The sequence below is a fragment of the Chionomys nivalis genome, chromosome 1 (genome assembly GCF_950005125.1).
Source record: "Chionomys nivalis chromosome 1, mChiNiv1.1, whole genome shotgun sequence".
Taxonomy (NCBI): domain Eukaryota; kingdom Metazoa; phylum Chordata; class Mammalia; order Rodentia; family Cricetidae; genus Chionomys; species Chionomys nivalis.
Window position 1 is genome coordinate 85,395,968 of NC_080086.1, and position 12,216 is coordinate 85,408,183.

The following is a 12,216-nucleotide window of genomic DNA, read 5'->3' on the forward strand; positions in this document are numbered from 1 at the left end:
CCAATGTGTTTGTGTACTTGATCCATCGGGAGTGGCACTATTAGGAAGTGCGGCCTTCCTGGAGGAAGTGTGACACTGGAAGCAGGCTTTGAGGTCTCATATGGTCAAGCTATGCCCAGTGTGGCACATAGTCTCCTTCTGCTGCCCACGGATCAATATGGAGAATTCTCAAGTTATTCTCCGGCACCATAGTTACCTGTATATTGCCATGCTTCTTGCCACGACAATAATAATAATAACAATAATAATAATAATAAACCTCTGGAACTGTAAGTCAGCCTCCACTAAATGATTCCTTTATGAGAGTTGCCACGGTCATGGTGTCTCTTCACAGCAGTAGAAACCCTATGAAGACAGGATCCAAGTTCAAGTCTCCAGGCTTCAGCAGCAAGCATTTTATCAACCGAGCCTTCCTCCCAGCCTAGCATCATCTCGTTTGGGTCTATTCAGCTTGAGATGTTAGAAAAAGTCAAAGAAATACCCTTAAATTCTTTTAAAATTCCGTCACTAGCATCTCTCCATTAATTAATTAATTAATTAATCTTTTTATTTTTCTCACACAGAACGCCTGTTGTTGAGAGGATGAGATCTTTTATACCTCCCATTTTTTTACTTTTGTACTTTCTGAAAGAAATCCCCAACGAGAGTTCTAAATTTCCACCTTTTAGGAGAGGGTTGAAGGGGAGGGGAGAGGCAGGGAGGGGAGCAGAGAAAAATGTAGAGTTCAATAAAAATCAATAAAATTAAAAAAAAAACTTATCAGGTTTTAAAGTAGAAAATCTTTTATTTCTTGACAGTTTCATACATGTATGTTATGTATTTTGATCATATATACTGCCTCCCACCTCACTGGGCACTGCTTGACATATCTCTAGATTCTTTTTATGTAGTGCTTTGTTTTGCTCGTGAGGATATTTTATGATTATTTTATGAATATACTGTCATCTGCCCTCCCATTGCTTCTCTGTGCCAAGTTTCTTTCCTTCCAGTTTGCTATAGTCCTTGTCAGGGTTTGGCCACCCTCTAGAATTCACGGTGGGCTACGGGATTGTGGTTCATGGGAAGCTGTACATGTGTGAATAGTTTATTGAATTTGAATGTCACTTTCCTTATTTGGGTTCTTCCAATGTCTCTGGCTCCCAGTGTCTGCTGTTGTGATGGGAAGAGAGCCCAGAGAAAACTGTCATCTAGAGATGGTGAGAAGAGGCAAACGGTGGCTTACCGTTCAGTGTGAATATGTGCACACCATTCTTCTATTCTTAATACATTTTCCATGATACCATCTGTCCTGAATGCTATTTTAGCCCCTCTAACCTCCTGGAGAGAATGATGAGATCATGTCCATTAGCCTGAAATGAAGGAGAAGCCTCTTGAAGCTGCTTTTCTGGCCGTTCCCACCAGCCTCAGCTTCCCGCCCCCTCAGTTCCAGGCTGTATCCTGACTATACACAGGGTTAGTTGCCACCTTTTGCTCTGGTCCTCACTCCCCTTTTCCGCCTCCATATAGGTTTTATTTTATAAAACATGTGCACTAGTATTGAATTAGGATGGAAATAAACATATACAAGTGTCAAACACACCACCTTTATACAATTTCTTTATTCCAGTCCTCTACTGGCTTCGTTTGGGATATTTGCAACAATCTCATCTTCATAGTTGACACATGACTTCTTCAACAGAAAGCATCACCATGACAAGTAATAAGTTTTCTTATTTGACCAATTGTCTTAGTGCCCTCTAATGGCCAACACTGTTCATTAACTCGTTGCCAGAGTTCTGCATTACCAGATCCTTCCGCCAGGGGATGCTCTCATCCCCTTGACATGCTATCTCCAGTGCAAAGCTATCATTGTCAAGCTATCTTTCGAGACAAAGAAGCAACCAGAGTAGTTTGAAAGGTGCTCAGAGTCAAACAAGGGTAAGAATGTGACTTGAGTTCACCTGGCAAAACTCTAGAACGTCTGATCACACGGAGCTTGACTGCTACAATAGTATTTAAGTCTGTGGGAACTGACAGAGGGCTTATTTCCCAGGTGAGGCATGGGGGCCTCACAGGTGTAAATACCTTGGGTTCAGGTGTTTAGATGGGAAGTACTGTGAAAGGAATACAAATTGTGGTCACTCTCAGACTGCGCGGTCATAACTCCTGGATGGGTGTGATGTACCAGCAGCTGCCCTAAACTCTTGGTACAAACAAGAATTAGAAATGAAAGGGACAGCCCAAGTCCAACATCACAGCCCAAAACAACCAATGCGACTTTCATAATTTTACTTAAACCCCTGCATTATAAACACTATCTCCACGGTTAGGAGCTTCTGATTGGAGATATTTGGACATAAATATACTATTTATATAAATAAGGTATGTTAGGAATATGAGCAGAGAGGAGAGAGAGAGAGAGAGAGAGAGAGAGAGAGCACAAAAACTTAAAAAGCTCAGCTTTGATGACATAAATGTAAAATGACTTTTTGACATAATGTATTTGGGCTCTGGGGTCTTACACTGGGCAAATCACATTGCCTTCTTCCCACTAACATTTATTTCCTTCTTCAGAGTTCAATCTCTTTGAGTGTGAAGTACAGGTATGGACTCTCCTTTGAAGCACATTGAGAGCATTCAATGGCAGTGTATATACATATGACAAGGTGGAAAGTGTTTACTAAGCATCAGCTATTATTAATATGTTACAACGTTGTGTTAATTTGCCCTTTTATTTGTCAAGTGTGACACCTATTTTACATATCATTATAAACACATGGACAAATATGTCATGCTCCCTAATATAAAAAGAAAGTGTATAAAAGTTTTAGTTCAGTATGCCAAAGACCTCTCTTCTAGGCAGTCTGCCACCTTCTCAGCTTGCCTTTCTCTGTTTTCTGTCTTTCTGTGACCGAGGAGCCATGACAAAGGACATGTATACTCTTCCAGAGGAGAGCATCTGGCCATTGGTGATAGAACTAATACTCTAGCTTTGTGAGGAACACAGTAGTCAAGGCTTTTCCATATCTCGAACCATGTTCAGAAGACACAGAAACCTAGATTCAGGTCCAAATTATGCAAAGGAAAATGTAGCAGAGGCATTGACAATAGCTAAGGAGTATGCCATCAATGAAAAGTTTGTTTTGAGCTATTTAGGCAGCAGGGTCAGTTGCTGCCACCTTGTGGTCAAGTAGAAATTTCAAACTCAAAATAACTGCAGTAAGATGGGAGTACAAACATCCTGTGGGGTGAGGCCTGGTCTTGCTATGCAGCCCAGGCTGGCTTTGCTGCCCTCCTGTCCCAGCACCAGAGTGCTGGGACTACAGGGGTGAGCCACCACACAAGTCTCACTGAAAATAGTCATTATAACTACTCGAAAAAAATGCAGGTGATATTTCTGTATTTGTCGCTCAAGGCCCATTTCCAATCTTAAAGGATTAAATGAAATGTGTCTCTGAATATTGGTCACTAGCACAGCTTTTGAAATTATTGCGGGCATTTATTATTTGGCTACCCAATGTGTCTGTCTATATTCATTTCCTTGCCTGATGATCAGAGTAGAGATAGAAGACGTACAGGACAGAGGTAATTCTTATATTTCAGTTTCAACACAGAATAGCACTCATTGGGAGTGAGAATTTGGAAATAGTGAAAAACAGACAACCTTTTACATCCTTTTGGGTGCTTTCTTAGTCCTTCAAGTCAAAGAATAGCCATCTAGAACGAACAGACAACACATATGGGGCAGAGGATGCATAGTTCAGTCGGTGTGTTTATCTAGCATGCACAAGACTCCCCCTAACACACACACCACACAAACACTTAAAACAAAGGATATAACTATTAAACTTCATGTTAGTTAAAAATGAACCATAAGAAATGATTATGCTATCTGTCGTAATTTAAATTTTATTAAGTTGGAAATAATTCAACAAGTTATAAAGAAGATCTGAGCTAAAGGAGTGATCACTACTTTGTATATTACAAATTCTTATTTGAACCTAACAATGTGGATGTGACCATTAGAAAGCACACATGACCTTCGCAAAGCCACATCAGGTCCCCACTGTGTACAGCTGTCTAAGAGATCCAGGCTAGCCTAGACTAATTAATGTTCATATCTGATGCAAACTAACCCAAAAAGTGTTATTTTCAGAACAGTTCTTTGTTGTTGCTAGTGTTTTCTTGTGAGAGGGAGTCTTGCTATGGTGTCCAGATCTTACAGTTCTCAGCCTCCCAGGAAGATGAGTTCACAGGTTGTACCACAGTGTCCAGCAGGTACAACCACTTCTTACTAAGAAAGAGAATAAATTACTTTGGCCTTCCAATTCAATAAAACATACATATGTAATAAAGGGGGCATCTGTCTTGACCTTCTCTTCCTTTCTCAGGATAATATTTGCTTATAGCAGTGAACTTACCAAAAGGGCAGGGTTGGTGTGTCCTATGTATGATATGCAAGGCAGATAGCACTCATACTAGGGCCCCACAGGTGTCATGATTCATTAGAGCCTTTTATATCCCTCAAGTGCAATAATGAGGGGAGAAACAGAAGTGGAGTGTCTGGCCTCGGAGAACCCAGCACATCTACTTCCTTTCAGCTGTTATGTATCTTTAAGGGCCCCGTGTTACTATGAAATTTTAGAGATCAAAATTTAATAACCTTTCATTACAATAAACTAAGATGAAAAATCATGGGGACTTCTCATAAAAGCAGAATTGATTTACCAGGACTTGCCTACGTACCTCTTGAGTACCCAAGGCCGCCATGTCAGCACACCACAGAGACAATTGTGCACCATTGTTTATGGTGGCCCTGTTCACAGTAGACAAATGACAGAAACTACCAGTCTAAAATACTAGAATGGATGTAGGAAATATGACATATGTATTGTGTAAATATATATATGTATATAAAATGTTTGAAATACCACAAGTGATGAAACTATATAATGAAACTGGTATCAAAAATATTTTAAAATGAGTAATAGTGGGTAAGATGGCTCAGCTTGCTGCTATGCCTGAGGACCTGGGTTTGATTCCTGGGACTCACTTGGTGGAGACAACTAACTCCTGAAAGCTGCCTTCCGGTTTCCACACAGGCACTGCGGCACATATATGTGCACGCACGCGCGCGCGCACACACACACACACACAACGCACAAAATAAATGTACTTTAAAAACCTGAGTAATAGATTATAATAGTGGGTCTCTCTGCGGTCATACTGAGGAAGAACAATGCCTATCTACTCTCATCCCTTCTGAGCTGCTGTTCAGACTACACTGATTCTTCCCATCATTTACAAGGATATGTGCTCTCTCCTAGGAACGGACCTTCAAGGACTTGCTCACATGTCATGCACCTCCTCTTCTGAAAGATTTGGACACATACTTAGGGGACAGAGAGTGGTTTATTGGTGATTATGTGAGTACATCATGTTTAAAAATACCAGCACTTGTATTTAGATTAGATGATAAACTAAAACCTTACAGAGCAAAATGTTGTTCTAGCCAGGCATGGTCATGTCTATCTGTCTGTCATCCCAGCACGTGAGAGGTTGCACAGCAAGTCAGGGTCAGCCTAGGTGACCTGAGTCCTGTCTCAAAAAGGAAAGAAGAAAGAATGGGGTGGCAGATATTACTCAGAAACTACGAGAGAGAGAGAGAGAGAGAGAGAGAGAGAGAGAGAGAGAGAGAGAGAGAGAGAGAGAGAGAGAGAAAACTAAACTTCCCTAAACTTACTCTCTACACAGATCTGATCTGGAGTCATGGAACACTTTATATACAATAATTTTAAAAAGTTAACCTAAGCCGGGCGGTGGTGGTGCACGCCTTTAATCCCAGCACTTGGGAGACAGAGGCAGGCGGATCTCTGTGAGTTCGAGACCAGCCTGGTCTACAAGAGCTAGTTCCAGGACAGGCTCCAAAACCACAGAGAAACCCTGTCTCAAAAAAGTTAACCTAAGAACTACTTAGGGCATGTGTGTGTACACGTGCACATGTGTGTGGAATCTGTGGGGGGATGATGTGGAGGCCACAGATTGACTTCAGACATTATTCCTCAGACATTGCCCATCTTGTTTAGTGGGACAGGATCCCTTGCTGGCCTGGAGCTCACCAGTCAGGCAAGGCCAGCTAGCCTGAGCCCCAAGGCTGTTCCTGCCTCTGCCTTCCCAGTGCAGAGATCACAAGACTGAGCCATGACATCCAGCTTTTGTACATGGGTTCTAGGGCTCAAACTGGCTCCTCACAATGCTGGCACGGCAAGCACTTTACCAACCCAACTATCTCCCCAGTCCCAGGAAACACCTTTCATGTCAATTCACCACAATCAGACCCATGATAGGATCCTTAGAAAAACAAATCCAAATGCCACTGTCAGTAGAACTATTAGCAGTTCTGGGCACTGTTCGTATTGTTTTAATGACATTATGATTTATACACAGGGGAGTGCAGTAATCAGAAATCACATCTGAAGTTACTAAGAAGCAGGATCTTTGGAGTGGGAGAGGAGGAGACAAAAATAATCCAGCTATCATGAGTATTCCTTATATCCAGATTCTAGTCTCCTAAATAAGTAACGGGATTTGTAGACTAGTTGGATGTTTCTCTCCTGTCCGGCAGTGCCCAAATAACTACTCTGAAGCTTAATATTAATTACAAACTGTTTGGCCTAACAGCTCAAGCTTATTATTAGCTAGCTCTTAAAAATTAAATTAACCCATTTCTATTATTCTGTATTTTACCATGAGGCTCCTGGCTTGCTAGCTCACATCTTGCTTCCCTGGCATCTGCTGGCATCTCTCCGACTCCACATTCTCCCTCTATCTCTGTTTGGATTTCTGACCTGGCTCTATTCTGCCTGGCTATTGGCCAAATCAGCTTCTTTTTATTAGCCAATAGTAATAAAACACAGCATACAAAAGGGTATCCCACACCAGTGGACAAATGACTTATTTCCAATTTGAGAAAAGAAATACACTTTTTCCTACTAGAAGTAAATAAATTTCCATTTTGTTGTTGTTGTTGTTGTTTTGGGTATCAAAGGATTCAGAAGTCAGCCCAAGGATGGCTAGAGATAGAGCAATACAGGCTTCAATGAGAATATTAACAGCAGCAAATTCAAACAACTCAAAACAAAATAGAGGAGCTTATGATAACTTCTGCTATATCCAAACATATAACACAGCCCCCAACCTAGTTCCATGTTTGCTGTAAAGACAGAAACCTCTCAAGAACAGACGCTAATGTGAGAGACTTGGTCTTCTGCCTTTTCCAGCCGGCAGTACACATTTCTTGTCAGAAAAGTACCCTAGTCATAAATACAGGATTAGAATCAACGTCATCACTTTCCAACCTTAAAGAAACAATGGGCCCAGCTAGCAGATGCCAGAAAACACCCATATCACAGAGGGACAATGGGCAGATGCTATAGGCATGCTTTTGGAGCAAGGACATACCCACCCAAATCAAATCTGACTGACCTCAGTGCTGGTGTAGGTGGGGTTTCTCAGCCTTTGGGGCTACTGTGTGTGAAGATAAGAGAAAGGGTTCTGTCTGTGGCTTGGGTGACTCTGATCAGCCTACCTTTTCCCTACACCTCCTCAGCTTTCCAGCACACTGCACAGACCCTCACTTCCTCCCACTTTCCTTTTCTAAATTGTCCTTTCCCTTCCCTATTTCATGAGTATTTCTAATAACTGATTTTTTGAAAATTCCTATTAAAATCCCTTTGTAAACCACTCCATTCCCATTCCTGAGCACTCTCTCTCCCTCTCTCTCTCTCCGTTCTTCACTGTTCCGAACTAGACACGTCACACTTCCAGCTAAAACCTGCTAAGACTGGCATGTCTGGACCCTTGGTTAATACACATCAGCTCTTAGAGAGTTCCCCTGCACACGTTAGTCATTCCACTTTCCCTTCATCAGCCATCTCACTGTTTACTCTCTGCTAAAACAAAATTCCAGACTGGGGATGAGCTTCAGTGGCATTTGAAGGCCCTGATTTTGATCCACAGAACTACAAACAAACAAGTATACATCAGAGGAGGTCATTGCATTCCAGCTTGCTCTCTACCGTCCCTAACACCTAGATGTGGGCACGACACACAATAGGTACTTGATGAAGATTTCTTAGCTGAAGTATAGATCCTCTGAACAGCAATCTCTCTTAGATGACAGCAGTCACACGCAAACTGTGCACACATGCATAAAGTACACACACAAAAACAAGCTTAGTCCATACTTAAATTACACTTTGTAGCCAGCCTTGTAGAAACATTCTACCACCTCAGGCAGCCACATCTCCAGAGAGAGTTCCAGAAAAACATGCTACAGTGTCAGATGGTCTCCAACAGCAAAAATTCACTCTGCTAATGTGATCATAGAACCAATGTAATACTCCACAGAGGAAGTTCAACTAACAATAGAGAACACTCAACTGACCAAGGTTTAAGGCTGGCTGTACACTTCAATATTCCATTAAGGGCCAAATACCTATATAGTTACTTGTCTTTATATGTTGCAAAGATAATGGATTTTACCCAAAATCTTTTCCTTGGAATTATAGACCCTGAAGGGATAACTCATACACTGTTTATTGCTTTATACCTTACACCACAAAGAAGCAAGGTAGATAACATAAGAATAATCTCAGACCCCCAGCAGGATATCTGCAGGACAGGTATGGAATCACTGTGGCATACAAAAGAGCACATTATTCTCAATTACAAGAGTTAAAGTATGTACTCTGGCATGCATACACCTGGAACGAGCCTGCTTTGCTTTGTCGTACAAAGGGCTTTGGGAACAGATGTAAATCTGTGCATTACACCTTTTGAAAATGTATTGTCAAATTGGACCTGGCTTCAAGACGATACAGCACTGGACTGTATGCTGTGAACTACCTATCTCAGGCACCACTACCAAGTCACAGACAGTATCCCCATGTCCCTCGGGCACAGTGCCGCTTGTCACTTCCTAATTTTATCACACACTCAGCTCTGTACTAACAGAAAGTTGTTTTTAAATTGAAACATTTTTTAGAGTAAGAATTTAAGCTTACTTTTGGAATGCTCACAGCTTTTTATATTCAATAGCAAGTCTTGGTTTTCTTTGAAACAGGTAACTTGGGCAGACTTCTACTGGGATATCTGCAGCACCACGCTGCTGGTCTTAAAGCCTGACTTGCTGGACATCCACCCCAGGCTGGCATCATTGAGGAAGAAAGTCCAAGCTATCCCTGCCATTGCTGCCTGGGTACAAAAGAGGCCCCAGACCAAGTTCTGACACAGGCCCCAGCACCAGATGAGAGTGACAACAGCTTCTTACTACCAACTGGACTCTTTGTTGTAGTCTGCTTGCTATGATTGTTTTGTTTTTGTTCCTGTAGGCATTTAGCTTACAGTATTTTACTCTTCAGAACTTTGTACTTTTTATAATTGGAGAGAAATAGTTCATAATACATATTCCTTTGCATTGATTATCAACACGCATGGATGTTTTAGTAAAAATACTATTTTTCTGGCTAGTGTGTCAATTAGAACATCATTTTAACTACAAGAAATGAGGTGAAATAAAGATTTTGAAGGTAGATCTTCAATCAACAAATCGCTACACTAAAAACCAATGCAGATAATGCTCAGTGGCCAACCATTTCACTGGTCACCACTGTGTTATTCAGGTATACACCAAAAATGTATAGGTTGCTTCCCCAAAATACACATATGTCTGACATGTCACAAATTGGGTACTAAAAAGAGAGAACTCCTAAAGATTTAAGTACAGACGTGAGAGTTTAAATCAAATCCAACAGAAGCAGAGTCACGGAAAATGAATGCTGACTGTGGATTCAGCACTGTCACAATTTAGGAGGCTGTAGACAAAGGGGCCTCATCAGCTCACTGACAAATACACAGGATGTGACATAGAAAGTTTGGTGGCTGAGACAAGGGACAGCGGGTTACAAAAATGAGACACCAGTGGAATGAGAAGGCAACTCACAGACTGGGAGGAAGTGTGTGCAGGACATTCAACTAATAAAGGATTGTTCCTGAAAACGAAGACCTGTGAAAAGTTAATAGTAAGGAAATAAATAACCTGGTTACAATGTCAGCCAAGAAGCTGGCACCTAAGAAGATATACAGGTGGCCATGAGCATGTGAAGAGGCGCCAATACAACAGCCTCAGGGAATTAGAATAGCACCGCAGACATCAAAGAAAGACTGGAGAGGCAGTGAAGTAATGGGAAGTAGGAATAACTGTTGGCAGAATGCACTATGTCTCCTAGTTTTCCACAAAACAAAATGTCTCACTCTGCGGTTTTCACCCAAATGACCCAAAAGCATACCCACACTAAGCTTGAACACACATGCTGAGTGTTCCATAGAGCTGTCAAAACTTTAAAACTGTTCAGCAGGAAATTGAGGAATAAACCTTGGCCAGGAGGTTGCAGTGCACATCTTTAATCCCAGTACTTAGGAGACAGAGGCAGGCAGATCTCTGTAAGTTCAAGGCCGGCCTGGTCTATAGAGCAAATTCCAGGACAACCAAGACTGTTATACAAAGAAATCTTGTCTTGGAAACTACCCCCAAAATGGAGAGAGAGAGAGAGAGAGAGAGAGAGAGAGAGAGAGAGAGAGAGAGAGAGAGAGAGAGAGAGAGAGAGAGAGAGAGAGAGAAACTTTGGTGCATACAGATCAGGGATGGCTACTCAGGGCTAATAAGCCATGAACTTACGCAGTTAAAGGGAAAGAGCCTACACAGAAAGGATCCAACTATATATAATGCTGGAAAAAGCAAGATGATGAGGACAGCTGAGGTTGAGAAACTGCCCAGGGCACTGGTGATATGGACAAAACTGGTGGCAGATGGACAGTTCTGTGGGATGCTGTCTGTCGTGGCAGGTGCATGCTCTTACATTTATAAACTAAGAACGCAGAACACCAAAAGTCAGCTGCGAAGCAAACTGTGACTTACAGGAGACCAGACGTTGATACCTGACTGTTCCTTAGTGCTGCCGTGAACATGAAACTTCCTTGGAAAAAACAAAACAAAATCTGTGTTAGTTAGCTTTTTCTCACTGACAAATTATAATAGATACACACAGCTTATAGGGAAGGAAGACTTATGTGGTTCCATCTCATAGACTTCAGCCCAATGATTGGCTGACTCCTTTGATTTACATCTGTGGAAAAGTAAAATATGGTGGGCAGTGTGTAGCAGAATGACTGCTTACTTACCTTATGGTAGCTGGGAAGCAAAAGACAAAACATGGAAAGTAAATCTCTGCACAATCCTCTGTGGGCCAGTGAGATAGCTCCACAGATAAAGACACTTGCAGCCAAACCTGAAAACCTAAAATCAATCCCTGGCACCTACGTAAGAGAAGCAAAAGACTGACTTTTACCTATTGCCTGTTGACCTACCTCAGGCACTGTGGCATGTGCACTCACACACATCTTAATAAACGAAAGTCAATACTTCCTTAAAAGAATCTTCTAATTAGCAGTATTTAAATTATCCTTGAGGACTGTTTATTTTGTATTGCTTTGAGACAGGGTCTCATTCGGTATCTCAAGGCTGGCTAGAATGCACTATCTGGCCCAAACTGCCTTGAAACTCATTGCAAGCCTCCTGTTTCTCTGCTGTCATGCCTCAATTCCTATTTTAAACTAAATTGTTGGAAAGCAGACTTTTGTTTTATACCCTGGCATGACAAATGTTTACTTGGTATTTCGCAGCATACATGGAAATACTAATGAAGCAGATGGTCTTATGCTTTCTATGAGGTTCAGAGAGAGAACTTCATTGCTAACAGGCAAGATAGAGGGGTGGGGAGGGAGAGTATAATGAAAAAAGAAATACATGTCTAGCTAGGTGTGCTTATTTAGCTGGGTGTGTTCTTTCCTTAGAACAGTGTTCTCTGATTTGTATGTGTATGGCGGGGGGAGGGGGGCTTGTAGGTTATTATGTATGTTATACACAAAAACTAAGGAATTTGATCTTTTGGGTAAAATTTTGTTATTGGTGGTTGCTAATGAAATAAAACAGAATCTCATTGCACAGGTAGCTATCATGTGATTGAAACAATCTACAGTAAAAGAAAAAATCTTCAATGCTTTAATGCAGGTTGTAGTGCTTCTGTCTAGGTAGGTATTTCCCTCCATATTCCACTCCATAAAGCTAGTCTTTAATGGAAATACAATTTAGGAAAAGCAATGGATACAACTCTTAGC

General features: G+C 41.5%; 1 protein-coding gene across 1 annotated transcript in view; it reads left to right on the top strand.

The window, feature by feature from the left end:
• Positions 1 to 9,395, top strand: part of Hpgds (hematopoietic prostaglandin D synthase) — a 33,031-nt gene extending 23,636 nt beyond the window's left edge. The window contains exons 5-6 of the mRNA XM_057788260.1: positions 5,307 to 5,405; positions 9,104 to 9,395. Of these exons, the coding sequence (XP_057644243.1) occupies positions 5,307 to 5,405; positions 9,104 to 9,268 (264 nt within the window). The 3' untranslated portion in view covers positions 9,269 to 9,395. The remainder of the gene's footprint in view (positions 1 to 5,306; positions 5,406 to 9,103) is intronic.
• The last annotated feature ends 2,821 nt before the right edge of the window (positions 9,396 to 12,216 follow it).